Source organism: Bufo gargarizans, chromosome 3, assembly GCF_014858855.1.
Source record: "Bufo gargarizans isolate SCDJY-AF-19 chromosome 3, ASM1485885v1, whole genome shotgun sequence".
In the NCBI taxonomy this organism is placed as follows: Eukaryota; Metazoa; Chordata; class Amphibia; order Anura; family Bufonidae; genus Bufo; species Bufo gargarizans.
The window spans coordinates 493,748,816-493,776,308 of record NC_058082.1 but is presented as its reverse complement, the minus strand read 5'-3'; the positions used below and the strand labels follow the sequence as shown (position 1 = coordinate 493,776,308).

At 45.3% G+C, this 27,493-nt stretch overlaps 1 protein-coding gene across 1 annotated transcript in view; it reads left to right on the top strand.

The window, feature by feature from the left end:
* PAFAH1B1 (platelet activating factor acetylhydrolase 1b regulatory subunit 1) overlaps window positions 1-27,493 on the top strand; it is a 62,249-nt gene that overhangs the window by 5,663 nt on the left and 29,093 nt on the right. Inside the window, exon 2 of the mRNA XM_044283844.1 lies at window positions 23,430-23,633. Coding sequence (XP_044139779.1) covers window positions 23,602-23,633 — 32 coding nt within the window. The 5' untranslated portion in view covers window positions 23,430-23,601. The remainder of the gene's footprint in view (window positions 1-23,429; window positions 23,634-27,493) is intronic.

Here is a 27,493-nt window from a genome sequence, read left to right as displayed (position 1 = left end):
ATGGGGCGAATACTAATGAGCGTTTCCATTAAGAAACGGGGGGTGTCTTTGGAAAAAAAAAGTGCCATGGCATCAGTGGGGGCCGCCCTATAAGGTAAGACCATAATTAGACTAGGGCTAAACTGATGAAGGGTCCTCTTTAACATTGGGTGTCTGATTGGGGCTGTTAACTGAGGTCTAATGAAAAATATTTTTTTCTTATTGTCCTCCTCTAAAACCTAGGTGCGTCTTATAGGGCAAAAAATACGGTACCTGCTTCTTTGGTATGATAGTTTGCCCGTGTTCCCTGCCCACTTTGTTTGCCTGTCTTCCAGGAAGTAGAACACATGGAGTCACTTAAAAAATCTAGAAAACCATCCACATGGTTTTTATAATTAAAAAAAAACTCATGTATTGGTTGTTAATGTTTGCAAAATCATTTTCATTGAATTTTAAAGGGGTTGTCCAGAATATTTATCTGCATGATAGGGCATCAATAGCATGGGTCCAGCACCCTTGCCAGTCAGCTGTTACCTGGTGGCTCCAGCAGTGGAAGTCGGCCCAGACACTACACAGCTCTGTCCATTGTATAGTGGGACCTGCAGCCGTTGATCCCTTTAAAGTGAATGGGAACTGTGTAGTTCTGGTACTAGCGCTACAAGGTAAGAGCTGATTGGTGGATGAGGTGCGTGGCGTCGGACCTGACGTTAGGCCATTAATATCAAAATCATGGACAACCTCATGAGGCCTAGTTCACACATTAGTGATTTGGTCAGTGTTTGGTCAGTGATTACCATCAATAATTGAGCCAAAACCAGAACATGCAACTCTTTCCATTAATACTTACCTCTGTGTAGTCTCCACTCCTGGTTTTGGCTTACAATCACTGATCAAATCACTGACCAAACACTGACATGTGACCTAGGCATTAAAGAGCTTTTCTGGGATAACAGGATTACTGGCCTATCTTGGCTAGAGCATCAAGATCCATTGGATGAGGTTCTGACTCCCAATGCTCCTGTAGACTGGCTGATGGTGAGCACAGTGTCCCCTTCCTTTTTCCCCAGCTCCATACACTGTGCCTGGTACTGCAGCCCTTTGCATCTCAACCCATCTGCATAAATGGGAATGACCTGCATTGCCAGACACAGCCGCTGCATAATGATTGGCGCTGTGTCTGTTAAAGGGGTTCTCCAGAACAGAGGTCGCCATAATGCAGGTACAAGCATCATAGACGCTTGTTCAGCCCATTTTACTCCCTGGAAAAAGGCTAAGGCGTACCAATACCCCCACATTGATCAGTGCTGTGCCTGAAATAACCAATAACAAAGCTCCTGACAGCAAGGAGCTTTGTTACTGGTTGCTACAGGCGCGCGCCTGAGCTATACTGGTCCTGCAGCAGGGGAAGCCGGCGAGAGCTAGAAGGAGGGGCCCTCTCCCGGGGAGGCTGTAGTAAGGAGAGTGGGGCCAGCTCCCCAAGGACCTTGGGAAACATGACAGGGCTGCTGGAGAGGTAAGGAGACGTGGACTCATGTGACTGGTCCATGGTGATCCTCTTCCCCCTCCTCCCGTCAAAACTGCATCAAATCTGCACCAAAAACATCAAGTAATGTTATTTATTTTTTAGATGAACCACTTGACTGCCCACTCATTGTCCCTGTACTACCCATCAGTCTTTACACAATGCTGAAGGAGGTCAGGAAGCCCCAATGCTGCTTCCTACTCTGGTCCCAGCTGTCATGTGATCCCCGGGAGTCTGCGGGAGCTGCTGGGTCTTGGCAGACCCTGATCAGATCTGCATTGAGGCTGAACAGCCCTGAACAATCTCTCAGATCTATGTATTCCCTCTGTAACTGGGGTAGTATATCCGTCCCAGTTACAGAAGAAATGAGCAATAAATAAAAAAGTTAAAGGGTTTGTGCAAGTGTTTTGTATTGATGACCTATCAGGAATAGGTCACCAATATCAGATCGGAGTGGGTCTGATGGCCTGCTCCCCTCTGGTCAGCTGTTTGAAGAGGAGGTGGTGCTCCAAGTACTCTGTCCATTTATGTGAATTGTAATTACATTCTCTTCTGGGACGGTGTGCAGTGTAATGAAATGGGAAGCAGCGCTCGCACGGAGCTCCGCCTCCTCCTCAGTCAGCTGACCGCTGGGAAGACACCGCACCGCAGCTTCTAGCCACTCCCCCAGTGGCCTTAACCCGTTCATCTCATATTTTAAATTGACTGTTTTAGATAGGAAACATAATTAAAAAAAATATTTTGGCTGCAGTTGCTATCAACAAAAAACTAAAACCGCCAGAAACAAGCTTTCGCCTTTTTCTATGGTTTCCTGGTTATAAAAAAAGATAAATACAAAAATTAAAATAAAGCTCTGTTTATCACGGGAATAAAAAGGCTTAAATTGTTATAGCTTTTAAAGATGCATGTGTTAAAAAATGAAAATGTGCCTGGTCGGCAAGGGGCCTGGCATTGAAATGGTTAAAGAAAATAAGGATGTCTGCTTTTGTAATTGACATAAAGTATCAAAGAATAAGCAAGGCCCAGAGTAAGGCTACTTTCACACTTGCGGCAGGTCGGATCCGACAGGCTGTTCACCCTGTCGGATCCGTCCTTCCGCTATTTCGCCGTACCGCTGCTCCGTCCCCATTGGGGGCGGAGCTCCGGTGCAGCACGATAGTGCACGGCGAAAAGGCTGCCAAACTAAAAGTCCTGGATGTCCGACTTTTTAGTCCGGCGGCCTCTCACCGTGAACTGCCGTACTACGCCGGAGCTCCGCCCCGTCCCCATTATAGTCAATGGGGACGGAGCGGTGGTCCAGCGGCACGGTGAATCGGCGGAAGGACGGATCCGACAGGGAGAACAGCCTGTCGGATCCGTCCTGCCGCAAGTGTGAAAGTACTTTACATTTGAACACTGTAATGGGATGTGTGACTGCTTTCCTGCACATCACTTACTCCTCAGCAACAGGCTGCAAACTGGAGCGTTGTTGATGACAACTTAAAGATAGAGGGCGGATTTACGTGATAAGGAGCAACAAAAAAGTTGAGCAAAATTGTGAGTACAGTACAATAGACCCACAATCTGATAGGAACAGACGTCATGATAAATCACTATGATGCAGTCAGGGGAGTTGCGGTCGGTGAATCAACCTTTAGACTACTTTCACATGGCCATGATGACTTCCATGACGAGATGGTCAGTGGTTCACCTGTGAAGAATCTGTGTCTGATCCGTGTGTTCATTTTTTGCCCTGTGTGTGTCATCCATATCCCCCATACGCTGCTAGGCTCAACGTTTACAGAGTATCTCCTGCCAATGGGCCATGATAATCACTGCAGCAATTCATGTTGTCAGTGGTTTTATGGACCCAAAGACTTCAGTGAGTGTTTGGTCCATATCACAAGAAAAGTGGAAAATCCCTGATGTGTAACTTAACACATTAACATCCGTGGGTACATGTACTGTCCGTGATTCACTGTGAAAGAAGCCTAACAGGCATAGCTTTTATATGTCTCCATAGGGTTTAGTTCACCGGATGGATGCTGAGTGTTCTTTTGACATCCATTGGTCATCTGTAGACTCTTGTATACCCCTTTTCTGGCTGTCAAAAAATGCCTTCTTTTGAGGATTACCTTAATTAAGGCAGGAAACTGTTCATTTAGTGCATGGTATTAATTTATGTGCCTAAAAATATTGTTTAGCGTAGGGGTGCACAGCCTTTTCTGATCTGAGGGCCACTTTGTCAGATGAAACCAATCCCAAGGGCCACATATATGACCTATCAAGAGTATGTTTGCCAGTTGAAGTTTCTACTTCCAGGACGCGGACTCCCCTATTCTCCCAATCGGCACATCAGAAAGGAGAAGACCATGCATATGGCTCTCTCCATTGTAGGTTATGGGTGTTGTAGTAACAGCCTTGCATTTCACAACTTCTATAAACTGTAGTGCAGAGAGTAGGGTTGTTTCGGGTATCGAACTTTCAATACCCAATCGATATGATACCGGGATTTGTCTTTTATCGATACTAGGCTGTGCTGCTGCACAACCCAGTATCGGAGAACATGAGCGCACTGCTCTCAGCGTGGCCATGTTCCCTCAGCAGCACGGGGAGAAGGAAGTAGTCTCTCCCTCCCCCTGCGCTGCCACCAATGAGTGCAGGGGAGGGGCTGTGGCCACTGCGCCACCAATGATCACTTACGTTAAATACATTACAAATGCGGTCGGTGGCGGAAACACATTGCCGGCACCCTGCCTCTGACAGGGGACTGCGATCAGTGGCAATTATCCCCTCAGGTTAATTATCATTGGTGGCACAGTGTGCCCTCCCCATCCCTAGTATTAAAAACATTGGTGGCACAGTGCGCCAAGACCCCCCCCTCCACAGTATTAAAATCACTGGTGACAATGGCCACAGGGTCCCCTCCCCTCCTCATTGGTGGTGCACTGGCAGCTTCTGATCGGAGCCCCAGCTGTGTAATCCTGGGGCTCCGATCAGTTACCATGGCAGCCTGGACGCTACTGAAGCCCTGGCTGTCTGCCATGGTCAGCTCCCTGCTGCTGTGTGCACAGGGCAGGAGGGAGAGTGTAAGATCCTATTCACCCTAGTAGAGCTCTACAAGGGTGAATAGGACAAGGGATTAAGGCTAGGTCTACACGGCGGCATGTGTCGCGCCAATGTCGTGCAATCATTTTTATAATGATAGTCTATGGTGTCACACTACGACTCGACAGTCGCAGAAAGATCCATTTCGAATGTACTTTTTGTGACCTTTACTCCTTGTAAAAAACTCATGCGAGAAATGTCGTTGTGTAGATCCTAGCCTAAAAGGTTCCAGGTTCTAGCCCCTAAGGGGGGAAATAGTTATTTAAATAAACTGTAAAAAAAAACAAACACCAAAATATTAAGTATAAATCACCCCCTTTCCTAATTTTACATATAAAATATATAAACAAAGAAATAAAATATTACATATCGCCACGTCTGAAAAGTCCAAACTATTAAAATATTAAAAATATATCCTTTGCGGTAAACGCCATAAAAAAAACTGCGATTCAAACAACCCTAGCAGAGAGTCTCATGTGCGTGACCTCCCTCCTCACCAACTTATATACTCCTTTTGAGAGTGCCAAGCAGAGGTCAGAGGACCCCATTCCCCTATGGGATATATGGGAGACCCAGAGATGGCTGCTCATTGCACCATTTAGTTCTTGCCTGTCCCTGTTCTTGAGGCCACTCCTCTCCCACATAGGAACTACACGTGTACACACATGTACATAACATACATACATGCACACAAGAATTTCTGTGTCCAGATGGTTGAGGGCTGCATAGAATAATATTGTGGGTGACAGGCTGTGCACCCCCTACTTTAGAGCCTCTTGAATATTTTGTTACAGGAAATGCTTCCTTTAGCTGCAGGAACATTCTTAAGATACAGAGAGCCCAGACTCCAGATCGGGTTACTCTGTGGCTTCTTATTTTATTGAGGATTCCAGTTCAGTGACTACAAACAGGATTGTACAGAGCTCTGTTACACTGGGGAAAGTATCACCACAGGCTTTCACACGTGCATCACGGCCTACGGTACTTGTTTTTTATTTTTATTGCTGCAGTGAATGCTGATTTCAGGCCACTTCTGCAGAAAAACCGTTTAGTTTAAGCAATCCTGCAGTGTATCCACAGTATTTTCAGGTGACTTTTTAGAATAAGCGGTCATGTGTGTACATGAACGCTATTTCTGGCCATTATGTGACTTGTGTTGGGGATTTTACCTTCTGCAGTTGCCATATTCTGATGGTCCTTTCAGCTCGAGTGGCTGGTGTCCAGCTGCCATTATGTCTCTCATACACAGCACACATATGAGGAGCTCCTGCTCCCCTCTTTCTGTAGAACTACCTCAGAAGCAGCAGCATTAAGGACAATATAAATGCCCCTGAACAGTGTAGCTTTGAATCCAGGACCGGGGTGAGAGAAGAACATGGAAACATGTTTGAAGGACGCTGTTTAGACTGTTGGGCCCATGGAATGGGGCAGTATTCTTATGGGGTAAACACTGAGGACCTGTAGCTTTATTAAAATTAAATATATATAATATTATAAAACCAAAGGGTTAGGTACCAGCTTCAAATTTCTTAGTACATCGGCTACTTGATTCCTTGGATTTTGTTCCTAGGTCTTGTTCATATAAGAATTAATCACTTCTGCTCTACATGAAAGGAGCAGAACAACAGCACCTGACAGACCCCCATTGACCATGGTGGTATAGTCCTGCATTTTACCGCTCCATTTATTGCCAGAGACTTGGGGATTGCTGTTTCGGTGAAAGAGGTCAGACCCCTTTCGATCATATGTTTATCACCTATAATGTGGATAGGCGATAAATGATTATGGGAAAACCCCTTTTAATGCAACAGCTGGGTCAGGTTGGATGAATGCTACCATACTCTATGTATTGGCAAGGAGTCCCTCAACTTAAAAAAATAAAATAAATAAATTATTGCTTTTGATTGAATGTCACCCTGTTTTGTTGGCTTTGGTCATGTGCAGGGCTCCAACAGATATCTTTAGCATTAAAGGGGCAGTCTAATCTGCTGGTTTCATGAAGGTAATTTCTTCAAGTAAACCAAGGACTCTGACCAAGAGATAATATGCAATAAACGAGGTGCTATCAGTATTGATTGCCATGAATGAACATCACAGCACAAAATGGGAAAGGACAGGTCAATGGGGCCCTATGAGTCACTTCTGTAATGTTATACGGAAATCTGCACTGATGTCTCTGTATGTGAAGTCTGCCCCCTTGTCCATTACAGTCTCTTCACTAACAGTCCCACCTGGAACATGGCTGCTGATAGAGGGGCACGGGACCTGTTCACCAGCAGCCTCCACTGAATAAGAGCGCACAGCATTGCACACGTTCTAGTTTCTAATGTCTTGGTGTTGGGGTCCATTCACACGTCCGCAGAATGAGTCCGCATTCGTTCCTCAAATTGTTGGTGTCGACCCATTCATTCTCTATGGGGCAGGAATAGATGCGGACAGCACACAGTGTGATGTCCTCATGTGCATTTCCGTAGCCCGCCCCCCCCCCAGAAAAAAGATTATCATTTTTTCTTTTGAGCATCAGTTGTACTCGGTTTGTGTCAGTTGTCATACATCTGTTACTTGTGATGGGATTAAAATTCCTACCTGCAGTAGATGGGGGCAGGGGACAGCAGGACAAACATACTTTTTGTGGAGCTTTTCTTATCAGGAGCAGTGTGAATATGAAGTTATATTCTGACAGATTCTGCTCTTACAAGTGCCTAGGGCGGAGCCTCACTGAAGTGTGCTCTCTGCATTGAGCTGTACTGAGAGAGCTGTAGCATCCAGCCAGGAGACCACTACAGCGGTCACTGAAAGCAGAGGGCACTTCACAGCGAAGCTCCGCCTCCAGTGCACTTGCAGGATTGGAATCTGTTAGAAAAAAAATTCACATTTACACTACTTAGTCTACTTTCATACTGGCATTTTTGTTTCAGTTTGTGAGATCCGTTCAGGGCTCTCACAAGCGGTCCAAACGGATCAGTATGCATTCTGAATTGAAAAGGATCAGTCTCCATTCCGCTTGCAGCATTTTAGTGTCCGTCTGATGAAACTGAGCCAAATGGATCCGTCCTGGAACACAATGCAAGTCAATAGGGACGGATCTGTTTTCACTGACACAATCTGTCACAATAGAAAATGGATCCGTCCTCCATTGAATGGTGTTCATGACTGATCCGTCTTGGCTATGTTAAAGATAATACAAACGGATCCGTTCAGAATGGATGCAGACGGTTGTATTATCTGTGTGGATCCGTCTGTGCAGATCCATGACGGATCCGCACCAAACGCGAATGTGAAAGTAGTCTTAAAAGCTCCACAAAGAACCAGTCCTCTCAATTTAGTTCACCCTTTGTGCGCCCTACCTGGGTTTACATCAGGTTTCTCTGGGTGTTCACACACCACCCATAAAACATATGAGGCACACCGCTCTGTAGAATAACCCCCGGGTTAATGTATAAAGAGGTGTTTATAAGTAGGTCCCTTTATTGAACCCACATGTTTTGAGCAGACATGTCTGGTATCCCGCAGCTCCCCTCGCGTCAACCCTTTGTGTTCTGTACACCTTGTACAGACCTGTCATAGGGACGTATGCATTAGGGTTACTAGACTCTTGTATCTCAGTAGGTTTTAATCATTGGTCTGAACTGCATTTTTGGATCCGCTCAATATAGCGGTTAAAATGTGCCTCCTTGGCAATCCTCCCTCTGGGCTCCTAAGAAAGTGTTCTTAAGCGTAGAGGGAGACTCTCCTGTGACTACCAGGACATTCAGTATGTATACCAGAAGTGTACAGAGAGCCTCAGAAGTCTGTGAAAACTGAATTATGGCCCCATTTCACAGCCAGAATATAGTTATGTGCATGAGCACTTTGGCTGATTCCCCTCTAAGCTTGCCCTTATGTACACGACTCTACCTGTATTGCACTGTACACAATACACGTGCTTTCTGCTTTCTTCTTTTTCCCATTGATAGAAATGGCTGTTCTCATCCGCAATGTGGACTAGGATAGTACATTTGCAGAATGGACATAAAGATGTGGGCAACACAGAGGAGGTTTGTTTTGTGTACAACGCCCAGTCCACCTTCCCCCTGGCAGGACAGTTGGGATACACTCGCGGAGCCCACTGAAGTCTGCAGAGGTGTATGGTGATCACAGTGATGCAGTTTGGCTGGTAGATCAGTGCTTAGTCACTAGGACGCTTGGACAGCTGTTGGCTTCCGCTGCATTACTAGTTGAATGTGGATTTATTGCTTTGCAGCCAGACTTCCCTTTTTTTGTTGTTGCTAGAAACGTGAGAGATCGGACACCTGTGCCAAGAGGGTTTTCATGAGGCCCAAGGATTAGTTGGTGCCCTAGAGGTATTCTTATGTTTGCTGCCCTACCCTAAGACACCATGCACTTCATACTACTTTTCTTGAGTCCTGGCTATTGTAGTTGTATTTTGCTCGGCTGGTTTCAGAGCTGTAGTCGGACTGCCTGCAGCGCCAGCTCCTTCCAAGCATACAAAGCAGATGGGAGGCCGGAGAGCATTACCGGCAGGAGATGTCGGCTCATCTGGTCACATCTGCACACAGGACAACTTTTGTGTCATTTACCCATGTAACTTTAAAGGGGTTCTTCACTTTGTTTTAACTGATGATCTATCCTCTGGATAGATCATCAGCTTCTGATCGGCGGGGGTCCGACACCCGGGACCCCCGCCGATCAGCTGTTTGAGAAGGCAGCGGCACTTCAGGAGCGCTGCGGCCTTATCACTGTTTACCGCTAGCCCAGTGACGTCACGACTAGTATCAACTAGCGTGGGCAGGGCTAAGCTCTGTTCACTTGAATGGAGGTTGGCCCCGCCCACGCTAGTTAATACTAGTCGTGACGTCAGTGGGCTGGCGGTGAACAGTAAGAAGGCCGCGACGCTACTGGAGCGCTGCTGCCTTCTCAAACAGCTGATCGGCAGGGGTCCCGGGTGTCGGACCCCCGCTGATCAGAAGCTGATGATCTATCCAGAGGATAGATCATCAGTTAAAGGGATTCTGTCACCTCCCCTAAGCCAAAAAACGATTTTAAAGCAGCCATGAAGCACAGCTTACCTGGATTAGGCTGTGCTCTTTTATCTTGAAATCCGTCCAGCAGTTACTGCAAAAAACGACTTTGATTGATATGTAAATGTGTCCTGAAGGTGCCCAGAGGGGCGTTTTGTTCTTCTTAGAGAGCCCAGTACCGCCCCTCTTTCAGTGCCCAGCCCGCCTTCCTTGTACTGTCTAACCGCCGCCCTCAGCCTGCCACAGCCTCTCCTCCCTCTCCTCCCCCTCCCTCACGCCGAACGAAGTCTCGCACAGGCGCAGTACCCACTGAGGGCTGCGCCTGTGCGATCAGCAGGAGACTGAGGGCAGCAGCTTCATCTTCGTCACTGGGCATGCGCCGAGCCCAGTGACGTCCGATGCTCGCTCTTCCCTCAGTCAGCAGGGAAGAGCGAGCATCGGACGTCACTGGGCTCGGCGCATGCCCAGTGACGAAGATGAAGCTCCTGCCCTCTGTCTCCTGCTGATCGCACAGGCGCAGCCCTCAGTGGGTACTGCGCCTGTGCGAGACTTCGTTCGGCGTGAGGGAGGGGGAGGAGAGGGAGGAGAGGCTGTGGCAGGCTGGGGGCGGCGGTTAGACAGTACAAGGAAGGCGGGCTGGGCACTGAAAGAGGGGCGGTACTGGGCTCTCTAAGAAGAAAAAAACGCCCCTCTGGGCACCTTCAGGACACATTTACATATCAATCAAAGTCGTTTTTTGCAGTAACTGCTGGACGGATTTCAAGATAAAAGAGCACAGCCTAATCCAGGTAAGCTGTGCTTCATGGCTGCTTTAAAATCGTTTTTTGGCTTAGGGGAGGTGACAGAATCCCTTTAAAACAAAGTGCAGAACCTCTTTAACTGAAGTCAATCTGCAGCCTTTGTTATACCTGCATAGTGCTTGAATATGTAGGGCTAATGTTTCACATCTGTCTTTATGAATGAGTTTATTTTTAGACACTATAAAAATTATAAGTAAGGCTACTTTCACACTCTCTATTGGTGCCAATCCGTCATGGATCTGCACAGACGGATCCTTTCAGATTATACAACCGCCTGCATCCGTTCAGAACGGATCCATTTGTATTATCTGTAACATAGCCCTGACGGATCCGTCTTGAACACCATTGAAAGTCAATGGAGGACGGATCAGTTTTCTAGTGTGCAAGCAGCATTTTGGTGTCCACCTCCAAAGCGGAACGGAGGCATTCTAAGCGGATCCTTTCCATTCAGAATGCATTAGGGCAAAATTGATATGTTTTGGACCGCTTGTGAGAGTCCTGAACGGATCTCGCAAACGGAAAGCCAAAACGCCAGTGTGAAAGTAGACTAACTTGGTGCCTTTCAGTATCAATCATATAAAAAAATCATTTTTTTTTTCCTTAAAAAATTCTGAACTTAAAGGGGTTGTCTCCTTACAGTAAATGGCATTTATCATGTAGACAATATGCCAGCAGTGGTGCCTTTGCTTGCACACTATAGGAAAAGGTGCCGGCCTCTTTTGGCTGGGACTGTGGCAGTACGCTTAGGCAGTAGTTATAATTTTGTTGTATCAAAACGGGACTTCAGAAATGTGTGCCAAAGGTAGGACATGCATGTGTGAAATATGTCTGTCACTCTAGTACGATTGCACCAATGTCCCCAATCCCGGAAAACCCCTTTAACTTTCTCTGCATGATAAAATGCTATTGACTGAAGTGACACAACCCCTTTAAGCACTGAAGGAGCTTTCCTTTGATTGTTTGCACAGGGGCTCCAGTACCAGGTACAGCTGCCCATAAGGACAAGCCTCTGCGCCTGTGTAAACACTGATGGGCCTCTTCATACTGCTGATCGGTGGGGGTCCGAGATGTCCGTTTCCTATCAATCACCTCTCTTCAGTGCTTTGTTTTATAGTTCCTTTGTACATAGTGCTAATATGGACACTTGACAGGAGCATGATTGTAAAGCTATTCCTCAGCAGGATAACAATATGGTGTTGCTTTACAGGCCAAAAATCTAATGGTCTCCTGTTATTGGCCGCTTGATATGTGCACACTGCGGGTGCATTAGCTTAGTGTTCATATCCCAAGGATATTGCATGCATTTTCATTTTTGATGCCCCCATCTGTCAACTCTTGCACGAATGGGGCTTTGACCTCAGCGGGGGTGGTACCCCCAAGTGGCCTGTTACTGCTGTCATGTGTCACTAGGGGGACACGTCACTCTTATTAGCCAGTCATTGGCTGCAGCAGTGCATGTGACCCCCATCTTAACATATTTTAGGTCTAGTGGCCAGTGTGTGAAAACGTGAGGATTTTTGTTTGTGTTTTTTTTTTACAGTGACATGGGGGGAAAAAATAAATTAAAATTAATATACTTACCGTTAATCAGATTTTCCAGATCCCACGACAGCACCACAGAGAGGGAGGATCTGCCCCCAGGGATAGTGAACCTACAGAATAAAAGGCAGAGCCTCTCTTCCCCTTAAGTGGATTTCAGAGAAAGAAAGACTCCTACCCTAGTTAATCAAGTTTATCATATACCAATCAACCAACATTTTTTATTTTTTGCCACCCGCAGTGCTTATAAGAAGGAATAAAAGGAAGTTCCCAGGGAGGGAATAAGGAAGGGTGCTGTCGTTGGGTCTGGAAAATCTGATTACCGGTAAGGCTACGTTCACACTGGCGTTTTGGCTCTCTGTTTCTGAGATCCGTTCAGGGCTCTCACAAGCGGTCCAAAACGGATCAGTTTTGCCCTAATGCATTTTGAATGGAAAAAGATCTGCTCAGAATGCCTCAGTTTGCCTCTGTTCCGTCTCCATTTAGCTTTGGAGGCGGACACTAAAAAACTGCTTACAGCGTTTTGGTGTCAGTCTGACAAAACTGAGCCAAACAGATCCGACCTGACATGCAAGTTGGGGACGGATCCGTTTTCACTGACACATTCTGGCACAATAGAAAACTGATCCGTCCTCCATTGGCTATGTTAAAGATAATACAAACGGATCCGTTCTGAACGGATGCAGATGGTTGCATTATCTGAACGAATCCGTGAAGGAGTTTAAGCATGCCTGGGATAGGCATAAGGCCATCCTTCATATAAGATGGGACCAAGGGCTATTCATAGTATTCAGTATATTGGGCAGACTAGATGGGCCAAATGGTTCTTATCTGCCGACACATTCTATGTTTCTGTGACCTATGAAATTAGGAAGAGACTTTAGGTAAGAAGGCCGGGGCAGGTTGGATAACGACTCTGTCCTCCAGAATAGTAGTGAAGGGAGGATTTTTGGAAATGGCATGCAACTCGCTAACCCTCCTGGCTGTGGTTAGTGCTACCAAAGTCATTTTATAGGTAAGATGTTTGTTATTAGACGACTCAATGGACTCAAATGGTGAGCTTTTAAATCCAAATCCCAAGAAGGAACTTTTGGGGTATAAACTAGAGCAATCCTATCCACTGCTTACTACCCAAGGTTTAGAGGCAAAGTTTTTCTCAAAAAGCACCGAAAGGGCCGAAACCTGCACCTTTTAATGTACTTTTAGCTAATCCTAAATTCAGCCCTTTTTGAAGAAATTCTAGAATATGGGAAGTATGTACAAAATCAGGCAGATTGTCAGGAGTCATTTTACAAAATTCTATAAATTTCCTCCATGCCCTAGCATAGAGATCATCACCGTTTTTTTTACTCCTACGAAGTGTCACCATCAGCTCCGGATAGGTCCTTGGGACACCCTGTATCAAATTTTGTCTGTCCTTCCACCAGGCTGGACTTCTCATAGTCGTTTTTGAGATTTGCAGCCTGACCTCTACTTTTTTGATGGCCGTCAATACTTCCATCTGTAATTGTCAAGAATGCAGTTGAGCCCATTCGACAGCTGGAATGCAGGATACTACATACCCCAGGACCGATATCGCTTTCCGAACAGAGTGGGAGATGCTAAGGATTTATTTGACTGAAATTTTTGCTTATCTTTTCCTCCGGCAAAAATGCCTTCTGAGATTTGGAGTCTAGAATTAGGCCAAGAAAGCTGACTCTTCCGGCTTTGATCTGGACTTTGTCGTTGACAATCCAACCCAATTCCTGAAAAGTGTTTACAACCATCTGAACTGCTTCCCTGCAATGGGATTTTGCAATTAAAAAGTCGTCCAGATACGGTATTAACATCACGTTTTTTTTAGTCTTATGAAGGACAATATTTCTGCTACCACTTTGGTAAAGATCCTTGGGCCATGGACAGACCAAAATGTATTGCCTGAAATTGGAATTGCTGTAGATGACCCTCCATAAAAACTGCAACTTTGAGAAACTGCTGGAACTTCGGGTGTATTGGGATGTGAAAATAGGCTTTAAGATCTATTGTAGTTTTCATAGTTTCCATCTTGAATTTCCTGAACACTAGAAATTTGTTTAATTTCCTCAGATTGATAATGGTCCTGAAAGAGCCATCCGGCTTTGGAACTAAAAAGAGAGGGGAGAAATAGCCTTCTGATTTGTTCCTTGTGAGCGATAGGAATTAAGACCTCTTTGTGTAGCAATTTTTGAATCCCCTTTATTATGGGGAAGGACCTTTTTAAATATAGCACCATTTTTTTGTAGTTACAAATCTTTGAGGAAGTAAGGTGCGAAATTCTGGTTTGAGGCTGTGATAACTTCCAAGACCCATAGCCCTGCTAGCTTTTCCCAAGCGGAGAGGAAAAGCCTTAGTCTTCCTCCCACCTTTGGCTTGGCGTCATTGTTGGGACTGTGTTTTTTTTTTTTTTTTTATTTGACTAGGAAGAGTTTCCAAAGAGGAAACCTTTCCCTGCAAATTTTCTGGACCTATATATCTGGTCTTTATCGCTAAACTGCCTCCTACCTATATTTCTTTGAGGACCAAAAGGATAGTCTAGGCCTAAAAGAAGAAAATGCGGAAGGGTTGGGTGGGGTGGGAATCTTTTCTTCCTATCTGCTGCCTTCTCTAACAAATCATCTATATCTGGGCCAAAAAGAAATTCAGGCCACATCTCCTCCACTCCAATCCTTAAGCCAAACAGCTCTATGAGCGGAGTTGGTAAGATATGAAGCCTGAGTGCCAAGCCTAACCGCATCTACTGAGGCACCTGCCAGAAGGTCAGCAGATTTCTTGTAAGGTGGGCAGGGAAGATAAAATTTGCTCCCTACTCTCCTTCAACTGAACCTCTAATTGTTGCAGCCAGAAAGCGAAGGTTCTAGCTGATACCGTGGCCGCTATGTTGGGACGAAATGAGGAAGTGGTCACTTCCCAAGCACCCTTTAGGACCTACTCAGCCTTCTTATTCAAAGGGTACCTAAAAACACCCGTGCCCTCAAAGAGAAGAGATGATTATTTTTTTTTTTTAGAAACCTTAGAAATTGCCACATCTATCTTGGGAGTCTTGCCCCAAGAAGATGAAGTCTCTTCTTCATAGGGATATTTACGTTTTAAAGGTTTTGGAAATAAATGCCCTCCTATCTGGTTCTGTAACCTTTTTGTCAATACAGTGCAGACATAAGTTTTTGTCACATGACAATGAAAGAGTTGTCCTACATAAGGCACATTCTTTCTTTTTAGTCAGCATTTTCTTATGTTTACACTAAAATACAATCATACAAAAAACCTATAGTGAGAAAAAATGACACTGCAATATAACTCGCCCAGAAAAAAACGGTGTCCTAAGTACTGGAACCGGTGCTACAATCTCTCGGCAGATTCTTGTGTCTTGTCTTCTATAATAGCTGGTGACAGCAAGGAAAGCCTGCTTATGGGGCAGAAAATGAGCTTAGGCTACATGCACACGACCGTATGTGTTTTGCGGCCCACAAATTCCGTATCCGCAAAAAACGGAGGACATCCGTATGCCATCCAAGAATAGGACATCTATTTCTTTTATTTTTTTTGTGGAGCTACGGAATGGACACACTGATACATGGTGTGCTGTCTGCAATTTTTGCGCACCCATTGACATGTATTGGTCTGCATCCTATTCTCGCCCCTTCCCCCCCCCTCCCCTCGGACTCCTAGTGTCCTGTCAGGCTGCACCTGCTGCGCGATAGACCCCGGAAGGATACCGCAAGCCCTCTAGGGACCCCCTAGGATACACAGACTGGCAGTAAGTACCTGAAAAAGAACTGTAGGTCTCCTACTCCAGGGACAGGAAACCAGTGAAGGGGAAGAGAGGCTCCACCTTCTTATTCTGTAGGTTTCCTGTCCCTGGACGCGATCCTCTCTGGGGTGCTGTCATGGGGAAAGGGAAAAAAGGGATTTAAACAATAGGTCATTTTCTGATGGCACATTCAGTGATTTGAAGCATCTGTGGCCATTACATGATGCTCTTTCATGGGTATCCTCTCTTCTCTCCTAGGGTAAAGGGACTAAATGAATGATACTTTCAACAGTCTAGGTAGATAAACCATTGGTGTATGTGATTTCTGTCCTGTCTCCATTCTGCTTTTGAGGTCCCTAACGAAGCCTTCAGTGCAGATGTGAATAAGACCTAAGGTACATGTTCTTCACTGTGTTTAGCCCATTAGACTTGGCACCAAATTGGGTTAGCAATGACTAATGAGCAAGGATCTCAAAAGATGCATAATCCTGATGTAGAAAATGCAGTCATGTACTGCAGCACAGAGTACCTCCGTAATAATGCTTCCAATGTCATTATTGGTACACAGCAGTCTATGGACGCCGTAATGGACATTGTAATATTGATTCCTACATTCCTAATGTGGTACTTCCAAAAATGCACTTGTTTTTACTTTTCATTGTACTTTCAGAATGCTCAGAATTTTTATTTTTTCCAGGGATTTTAATGAATTGGCGTATAGGCAGACAATTTATGGAAAAATAAATCCTTACCTGTTAAATTTCATGCTACCACTCTAGTGATCCCTGCTGTTCTTACACGTTATTCATATATCTACTGCCACCGGCCTCTGTCTGGCGTCATTGGTCACGTGCAGTATATACATGGCAGCATGACCACTGAGGCCAGTGACTGGCTACAGCGGAGACGTAAATGAGGTGCGACCACATTGCTGCAGGACTTGCAAGGACTACTGAAGCATCCCGGATTTGAACGGCATTAATAGCGTTAATGTAGCAATTTTTATTTTTTATTTTTTCCTTGGAAGAAGCTGCGGTATTTCTCATACTTGCCTCTCTTTAGAAAGTGTTGGAATGGTAGGCCCTATCTAAAAGGGTTAAAGCGATGTTCCAAATTTAGCAAATAATCTATCCTCTATTCAATGCAGCATTCATCCCACAAATGATCTCTTTTCCAGATGTAGTGCTCATGTTGGACCCTGCCCCATTGAGGTCAGGTAACTTTAGTGGTTTAGAGCATGGATGTCAAAACTGTGGTCTTCCATCTGTTGCAAAACTACAAGTCCTAGCATGTCCTGATGGCTGTAGACTGTCTGGGCATGATGGAAGTTGTAGATTTGCAACAGCTGGAGGGCCGCAAGTCTCGCATCCCTGGTTTAATGGCACCTAAATATCAAGTGTCTACCAACACCAACACACCCCCCTTCCCCCCTGGTTCCCTGCCAATGAAAGACTGCTGCTCTCCTTGCGCATAGAAAGGAGCTACATACACAGTACTGATTAGCTGCTGTTTTTGTGGACTATGCTGGGGACACGGTGCAAACATTTGAAGGCCAATCCTACAGAAACTTGCAGTACTACCCACAACCTCTGTCATAGAAGCAGGCTATGAAATTAATGGCAGTGCTGGGTCAGCCGTATGACAGGTTAAAAAGGGCTAAGTGGCCCTTACAGACTTGGGTAGCACAGAGAAAGGTGAAGGGGAGGTGACAGAGGGCTCTTACCATCCCGTTCACTGTAGTCACCCACCTAATACCCAACCGCCAGCATCATTACTCCTGTGTATTTCGGCACTAGAGGCGCATCCTCAGTGGTATAGAGGAACATTGCAAGGGCCGTCTTTAAACATCTTTAGCACTTTCTCCATTTGTGATTATATGATAAAGAAGAACTTTGATCTTTAACGGAAGGGCTCATGTATGCATTCGTTTTACTGGGCAGAAAAGGCAAAGTATACACTGTACACAGTGCAGACTTGTCGTATGACTAGTTACAGGTTTCTGTACAAATACATACAGATCAAAGTGGTAGCCATCATTGACTGTTATTGTATTTTACTGCTGCATACATTGATGTATATTGGTGGGAGAGGTCCCTCAGCTCCAGTCCTCAGACTCGCCTGCCTTTCATGATTTCAGAATATCCCCAGAATGAATACCTGTGTTAAATCCTGCTGACACTATTTTGCCCGCTCCATACTAAGGAAATTCTAAAAACATGACTGGTAGTTGGTCCCTGTCTGGAGGTGAGGAACACTGTACTACACAATGGCTGTCCAGCCGGCTGCCTAGTCAAAGCCAAGAGGAGTCGTCAAAGTGGAATGGCTCTTCCAGACCTTTGTTCTAGAACAGTTTGGGAATATGCCACCTGTGTTTAATCATCAGGGGTCCGGCTGCTGCTCCTACTGGTTACTAGACTGGTTGTCCATGTGGCTGCTTTACGTAGGGGTACTCCACCAACGTCTGTGGGGAGCCCTGTTCTAGAGTACTGTCGCCATGTTCTGTTGTGTGCATGTTTAGCTAAACACTTGTTACAGTAGTTGAGTTTTGTGACGCTTATTTTTTTTTTTTTTTTTTTTTTTTTTAAACCCTTGTACAGCTATTTTGCTGTGAGACATTGGTGCCAGCGAGTTACTGTAGACTTTAGGGACTGTTTCCAGGTGGGATTAAAATCTGCGTCATAATCATGAGGCCGTGCCCTCCAGTTTCTATCAAGGATTTCCGTGGGGTTTCTAGACTTCTGCATTTACCGCCTCTGGAATATGTATACTATGAGCTTGTTAAATGGGTTTGCTGAAACCTTGTTCACATGCATGGGATGCTGGTTTACACACGGATTTAGGGGCAGCCGGAGCATCAAAACCTGAACATACCCTCAGGAGACTCCTTGTACCCATTTTTACTATTTCTTTTTAATAGTTTTAGTTTGATCACTATCAAAACTTCTCCGGCTTACATGCCTGCCCCAGATTTTTAGGTTCATTGCCTGTCTGGCTCCACAGATTTGGTCCACCCTTGTCCATTTTGTTAGACTGCACCAGTCATGTGGCCATGTCTGTAGTCCCGGGCTCTGGTATCTGCCTAGTTTTGCTGGTTTATCCTTGCTCTACATGTGGAGTGACGTTGAATGTGCCGTTATTCTCAAGTCTGTCTGGATTTAGGGGGGAAAAAATGGATTTGACAACCTCCTGAAGAATGCAATAGACTCCTCCCAGACCCATGCACTTCTTTACAGCCTACTATCAGCAGCTTGTTTTTGTCCAGTGTTTTTGTCTAGGCTAGGCCTCGTGCACACGACCATGTCCAATCTGCATTTTATCCAGACTGCAAGAGGACCTATTCTTCTCATAGTCCGCAAAAAAAGACTGCACATGGATGTCATCCATGTGCTGTCCACATTCGTGTGTCCATTCCACTAAAGGGTAGAACACGTCTTATTCTTGCCCGCAAAATGTGGACCACGGACAATTAAGTCAATGGGTCCATGTAAAAATGGACGTCGCCCAGATGTTGTGCGAATTTTGTCTGTGAAAGACTCTGGACCCATAGACTTCAATGGGTGTGTTTGGTTCACATAACGGACCAAAGTGGTGCACGTCTCGGATCTTTTCACTGACCCATGGTCTGTAAAAAAGAAAAATACTGATACGTGGACACGCATTAAAATCAATTAGTATGTGTACTGTCTGCAGAAAATGCGGACAGCTTGTCAGAGGAAAATGGAGATGTGAACAGTCCTGACAGATACAGTGGGAGATTAGGATTTATGTTTGCATTTTGGCTGCCTCGTGTGGTGCCATCTTTACACCACAAGAAGAGCTGTTCTCAGAAATAAATGTATCCCTTAGGCCTCATGCACATGGCCGTTGTTTTGTTCCGCATCCGAGCTGCAGTTTTGGCGGCTTGGATGCGGACCCATTCACTTTAATGGGACCGCAAAAGATGTGGACAGCACTCCGTGTGCTGTCCACATCCGTTGCTCTGTTCCGTGGCCCCGAAAAAAAACAAAAAAAAAATTTCCTGTTCTTGTCCGCACTTTGCAGACAAGAATAGGCAGTTATATTAAAGGCTGTCTGTGCCGTTCCGCAAATTGCAGAACGCGCACGGACGCCGTCCGTGTTTTGCGGATCCGCGACTTGCGGACCGCAAAACACACAACAGCCGTGTGCATCAGGCCTTATCCAGAGGATGGGCGCACAGGTCAGCTGTTCTTGTAATTGCTGGGGGCCCAGTGGTCAAACCCCACCAATCAGTATTCGTGGTACCGCTCCTTAATACACATTTTATCGTTAGCAGCATTTATCTATCGACTGCCCCCACGAATAGGTGATCAGTTTTATGTCTGTCTTTAACGTGCAGAAATGTGCCCAAAATTGTTAATCTGAAGTGTACACCGAGAGGACATCATATGTGCCAAACATGACCCCCTCTGAGGTGTACAACGCATAGGCCGCACATCTCTTCCCTGGGAGCAGCGCTGTAATAACCCGCTCGGTCCACTACAGCTGTGTGGTGTCTGACCCCTGCTATCTAACATTAAGGGGCTATCCTAGAAATAGGCCATCAATTGCTGAATTCTGGAGAACCCTTGTAAGGCTTGTTTCACACCTGTCAAACAAATTTGGCAGACCGGTCCAGCTGGGAACAACCTGTCGGCTCTGTCCTTGCAGTCTGCTGCCTTCATTCCATCCAGCCCCATTCACTATAATGGAGGTCAGTGTAGAGGCCGGACAACTACTGCTGCATGCAGCAGTTTTCGTCCACCTGCTCCTCGCGTATTTGCTGGGTTGTGGCTGTATCTCCGCGGGGCTGGACGTAAGCCTGATCAGATAGGCTGTTTCCAGCCAGACCAGTCTGCCGTATCTATTTCGCCGAAGTATGAAACGAGCCTTAGTCATTCATATTCTTAAAATGTTAACGCCTGCATTTCTCCAGGTAATTGATGTGGTGTACACTGATTTTTATTTAATTTTTTTTCCTTCCCCTCCCCTAGAAGCTGGTTATAATTGTAATTCAGAAATGCCAAGTGCCAGTCTTTATCTAGTTGATTTGCATTCCACGTAGAAGTGATTACTGGTGCGCGGCGTTTCTCACAATGAGACGGAACGCTCCTGAGATTCTGCTGACACAGGACCTGAAATTCAAGTGTCAGCAAAAACCTTCTTAGTTACTGGATATGTGAAAGTGGATGATATCTTATTCATTGTCCACAGATAGTGCGTTCATCTTCTACTTGATGGTGGATGGTCAGTGTGTTGACTTTAATAATCCAAAAATAAAACTTGTATACAGTTGTTATACGGTGCCACTAGAGCAGTAGTTCTCGACTTTTTAATGCCAAGTGCCCCCTAGTGACAAGAAGTTGGAATTGAGTACCTCAAGGAAGTGAACAGTAAAGCTAAATGCACACGATCAGGATTGCGTGCGGATTTGCATGCGGAAAATCCGCACTGTAGGTAATGTACAAAATCCGCACCGAAACGGCACCAAATCCGCACCAATTGATGCACAGATTTGCCTGCGGATTTCAGTGTGGATGCGCCACACATGAATCCTGAAGGTTAACAAAATCAGGCTATTCTCACGCCGCTGTCCTAGGCTGTGTTGTAAACCTGTCTCTGCACTTTCAGATTTGACAGAAAGAATAGCGCAGCATGCAGTGCTAATCTTCCTGTCAAAACGGGCACCACATTAGGACCCATAATGGATAAGTATTTTTTAAATTACATTCCGTGCTACAGGAGAATTCAGCACTATATATCTGACAGCCAATGACTTCTCCTCTGGTATAGGTGTTCTTTACCCTTGTCTGTTGAGACCAGACTTTCAGCCATATCTTGTCTCTGCAGTTTGTCACAGAAATATCTGAGGGTCCTACTTGTCAATCATCCTCCCTGCCTTCTGAATACCCCATCCTGCCATAACAATACTCTACCTGCTGTGCTCCACAGTACTGCAGAGACAGTTTCCACCTGAAAATGCTGGTACCTCACAGATTGACCACTTGAATAATCCACCCAACAGTGTGTCCCAAAATAAGCAAATGGTGCCCCTGACAGTAATAGTGCCATAAAGTGTCTCCCCCCCCCCCCCCCCCAGAAATAAATAATATATATTGTGCTAGCGTGCTCCGAACTACAGTGGCTCCAATAGTCCCACCAATAGTAAGGATTCCCTTCCAGAGCGCCCTTAGTAGCAACTGTGCCCCCTACAGAGAATCCAATAGTAATAATTGTACTGCATTGTGCCCCGGAAGTAATAATGCCCCCCGTGTTCCCCAAAGTCCTCCAGTAGTAGAGCCCACCATAATATAGTAGTATTAGGCTCCATTCAGACGTCCGCATCCGTGTTCCGCAATATCAGGAATGGGTGCGGACCCATTCATTCTCAATGGGGCAGAACGTGATGCGGAGAGCACACTATGTGCTCTCTGCATCTGCATTTCCGAACTTCTGGGCTTCAGCCCCAAACTTCCGGCCCGCGGCTCCGCAAAAAATTGTCTGCAAGTGCGGACAAGAATAGGCAGTTCTATTGGGGGGGGGAGCGTGCCGGCTCCGCAATACACCACGGACGTGTGAATGGACCCTTAATGGCACATTGCTCCCAGAAGTAATAATACCCACCACCCTGCCCTTCAGTAGTTTTAGAACAGATTTGCTCCCCGTAGTATTAAAGTTCCCTCATTGTGCCCCAGTAGTAAATATGCCTTCTTACAGTGCTCCAGTAATAATAAAGCCCCCATAGTGTCCGTTATGGAGCTGCCGGTAGTTCTAATGTTCCCATTGTGCGCCCCCAGTAATGATGACCTCCCTATAGTGTTCCAGTAGTGGTGCCCAAGGAAAATAACATTGGTGAGCTTTCTGCATCTTGGCACAGGCGGTCACTATGATGGAGGCATCTGCCCCTGTGGCCTGCCACAAAATTCTACTGTATTGCTGTGCTCACAGAAGAGATATAGTTGACTGTGGCCTAGTGACCACCAATGAAACATTGCGGGGTGTTTGGGCAGTCCCACGTGCCACCTCACCTTACGGAGTGTATCCTTTGGGGTACATGTGCTGCAGGTTGAGAACCATTTCTCTAAAGGGAAGGTCCCTAAACTCTTCTATGCTGCGAGCCCCATTTCAGAGATGGCCGGGAGCAGCAGGCAATTGAAAAATAGGCAACCTTTTAAATGTGGAGTAACAAAAATGACATTGTAAACATTTGCTGCTAAACTTTAGTGTAAACTAAAAAAAATTGTTTTTTTCTGCTTGAATGAACAGACCCAGGGCTCCTCAGACACTTGATAAGTATGTAGCAGTATTTCCTTAGAACCGTGTCATGTAGGCCCTGTACTTCCTGTCCTGTTCTTTTAAATGAGGCTTTCTTCACGTTGGTATCATGGCTTCCCTTAGGCGTGATGGATCTGTCATTTGGTCCAAGCAGTGTCTGACTAACCCAGTTGACATAGTGGGCCCTTTTAAATTTTCTGTCCTCTTTGGGCAGCCCTTACGGCAGGGGATGCAATGCTGTTCTCACTGTGAAGTGACGTATCCCTGCTGGAATGTCCTGGCAGGGATATGAACAGCGACAACCGATGCACACCCGTGTCATCACACTAGAAAATTTCTGCATTTCCATTGCACAGCTATGTATCCTAGACGACACATGTTTTCTTTAAAATTTGTGATCCAAGAAGTTTCTTTGTGCTTAAGACTTCTGTTTTGTTTTCTAGGTGGAATGAACCTGCCGCGTTGAATGACTCAAGTTTTCTTTGGGAGTCCTCTTGTGGTTTCTTGCAGCTGAAGCCACTCTGTGGCCATATTCATCGTAGACTCGGAGTTCCTTAGGATTAGTGAACTCCTGAAGGTCTCCACCACTGTATTGTTTCTGGGACTGAATTCATCATGGTCCTGTCACAGAGGCAACGAGATGAGCTGTAAGTTACTTACAAGAACATTTTTTTAAAGTGTTCTTGCCTGTGCTTTCAATTGCAGACCTATAAAGCATGTTGGGTTGGTTTACAGACTTGTTTTTCCTTAGTAAGACTGCTTGGCTCTGGTGTATGGCTCATAAATGTAAGACTAATGTAGGGTGCTGTGCCCTGCCCATGGCCTTCAGCTGAGTTTGGGTGTAGTAGACTTGATACAGAAATTAAACAGGCTCAACAGGTTTAGGCCTCATGCACACGGCCGTTTTGGACCGCATCCGAGCCGCAGTTTTGGCTGCTCAGATGCGGACCCATTCACTTCAATAGGGACGCAAAAGATGCAGACAGCACTCAGTGCTGTCCGCATCTGTTGCTCCATTCCATGGCCCCGCAAAAAAAAAAAAAAAAAAAAAATGTCCTATTCTTGTCCGCGAAGCGCGGACAAGAATTGGACAAGAATAGGCAGTTATATTAAAGGCCCTCCGTGCAAATTGCAGAACGCGCACGGATGCCTTCCGTGGTTTGCAGATCAGCGATTTGTGGACCGCAGAACACACGCTGGTCGTGTGCATGTAGCCTTAGGGTCTATTCACACGTCCGTTTTTTCTTTCCTGATCTGTTCCGTTTTTTGCTGAACAGATCTGGACCCATTCATTTTCAATGTGTCCTGAAAAAAAACGGACAGCACAATGTCTGATTTTTTTTTTTTTCAGGACCCATTGAAAATGAATGGGTCCAGATCTGGTCCAGATCTGTTCAGCAAAAAACAGAACAGATCAGGAAAGAAAAAACGGACGTGTGAATAGACCCTTACTCTGTGAAAATCAAAGGTGGTACTGTACTAGAAACCTATCCACTGGAATAAGTGAGTAAGACTAGTTTCAGAGAACAGCCTGTCAGATCTGTCACTGCCGGATGCTGCCAGAATGCCGTCCGACCCTATAAACTATAATGGGCTCCAACGGAGATCTGGCCGAAACCCTGCAAATATGCAGAGAATTGGCCGGACAAATACTGCTACATGCGTTTTGTGTATAAAAGCAGAATTTTAAATGTGTATTTAAAAAATTGTAAAAAAAATAATTGATTACATATAACAAAAAAAAAAAATGGAACACCCCTTTGTTAGGTTTTTCCTGGAGAGCTTGCGTGGATCAGGTGACCAGATGCAGGAATAGCCACATCCTGGCTTGAATAGCAGCAGACATGGGGACATTTGTTTGAGTTCACTGAAGGTTCCTATGACAGCACTGACGGGACAGGACAGGGAATGTTGTGAACCTGAAACTGGCCTGTAACCTCAGGATCTGACCATAAAAGTAATCTATTAAAGGGAAAGCATTACCATTACAACCAGACAGTCAATTGTGAGCACTGCCTCTGTGCACCGCTTCCTTTGCAGTGCTGGTGCAGTGTAATTACAACTGGTCGTCCCATTCCCTTATCTCCCGTGAAAAAGATAGATAGATAGATAGATAGATACACACACATACAGTACAGACCAAAAGTTTGGACACACCTTCTCATTCAAAGAGTTTTCTTTATTTTCATGACTATGAAAATTGTAGATTCCCACTGAAGGCATCAAAACTATGAATTAACACATGTGGAATTATATTCAAAAAAGTGCAAAACAACTGCAAATGTCATATTCTAGGTTCTTCAAAGTAGCCACCTTTTTGCTTTGATTACTGCTTTGCACACTCTTGGCATTCTCTTGATGAGCTTCAAGAGGTAGTCATCTGAAATGGTTTACACTTCACAGGTGTGCCCTGTCAGGTTTAATAAGTGGGATTTCTTGCCTTATAAATGGGGTTGGGACCATCACTTGCGTTGTGGAGAAGTCAGGTGGATACACAGCTGATAGTCCTACTGAATAGACTGTTAGAATTTGTATTATGGCAAGAAAAAAGCAGCTAAGTAATGAAAAACGAGTGGCCATCATTACTTTAAGAAATGAAGGTCAGTCAGTCCGAAAAATTGGGAAAACTTTGAAAGTGTCTCCAAGTGCAGTCACAAAAACCATCAAGCGCTACAAAGAAACTGTCTCACATGCGGACCGCGCCAGGAAAGGAAGACCAAGAGTCACCTCTGCTGCGGAGGATAAGTTCATCCGAGTCACCAGCCTCAGAAATCGCAGGTTAACAGCAGCTCAGATTAGAGACCAGGTCAACACCACACAGAGTTCTAGCAGCAGACACATCTCTAGAACAACTGTTAAGAGGAGACTGTTTGAATCAGGCCTTCATGGTAGAATATCTGCTAGGAAACCACTGCTAAGGACAGGCAACAAGCAGAAGAGACTTGTTTGGGCTAAAGAACACAAGGAATGGACATTAGACCAGTGGAAATGTGTGCTTTGGTCTGAGTCCAAATTTGAGATCTTTGGTTCCAACCACCGTGTCTTTGTGCGACGCAGAAAAGGTGAACGGATGGACTCTACATGCCTGGTTCCCACCGTGAAGCATGGAGGAGGAGGTGTGATGGTGTGGGGGTGCTTTGCTGGTGACACTTTGGGGGATTTATTCAAAATTGAAGGCATACTGAACCAGCATGGCTACCACAGCATCTTGCAGCGGCATGCTATTCCATCCGGTTTGCATTTAGTTGGACCATCATTTATTTTTCAACAGGACAATGACCCCAAACACACCTCCAGACTGTGTAAGGGCTATTTGACCATGAAGGAGAGTGGTGGGGTGCTGCGCCAGATGACCTGGCCTCCAGTCACCGAACCTGAACCCAATCGAGATGGTTTGGGGTGAGCTGGACCGCAGAGTGAAGGCAAAAGGGCCAACAAGGGCTAAGCATCTCTGGGAACTCCTTAAAGACTGTTGGAAGACCATTTCAGGTGACTACCTTTTGAAGCTCATCAAGAGAATGCCAAGAGTGTGCAAAGCAGTAATCAAAGCAAAAGGTGGCTACTTTGAAGAACCTAGAATATGACATTTTCAGTTGTTTCACACTTTTTTGTTATGTATATAATTCCACATGTGTTAATTCATAGTTTTGATGCCTTCAGTGTGAATCTACAATTTTCAGTTATGAAAATAAAGAAAACTCTTTGAATGAGAAGGTGTCGGTTTGGTGTGTGTGTGTGTGTGTGTGTGTGTATGTATATATATATATATTATATTCTGCATTATGAATAGTTCTGCGTGTATTGCTATGGAGTTTAAATGTGTCGTCTTCAAAGGTGTTGTGCAGTGACTTAACATTGATTACCAATCTTTAGGACAGGTCCGACTGCCACCCGATCAGCTTATGTGAGCACTGTCTCCTCTTCAATATTACCTGTTCGTTGTCTGCTTTTTCACAGGAGATAAGTGAATGGGACGACCAGTTGTAATTGCACTGCAAAGGAAGCGGTGCACAGAGGCAGTGCTCACAATAGCTGATCAGCGGTGGGGGAGTCGGATCACCACCCAATGAAAACTGATTAACTGAGGATAGGTCATTAATATTTAAAAAACGTTTAGGCTTTAAAAATTTGCTGGTTTTTGTCAAAGCCAAATTCTCCAGTGAATTCATTGGGAAATTATAATCCGCCTCAAAAAGCACATGAACTACAAAATCTCCACGTTTGGATTTGTGTAATTATTTTTTTATGCCGTGGGTAAAGGCCTCCAAGAACATAAAATTAGAAGTATGTGCATGGTTTATTCATATGCAGAAACTGACATTTTCATAATTCTGGACATGTCTCAGCACCGCAGCACAAGGTGCAGCTTTATAGAATGTAAGCGGGCAGACTCTGTGCCATATGTCCATGAAGTCTATTATTGGTTTCATTAGGATGCACTGCTGGCATAGGTAGCAGGACATGGGACCTTGTAGTAGCAATAATGTAGGATTATGATTGGGAAATG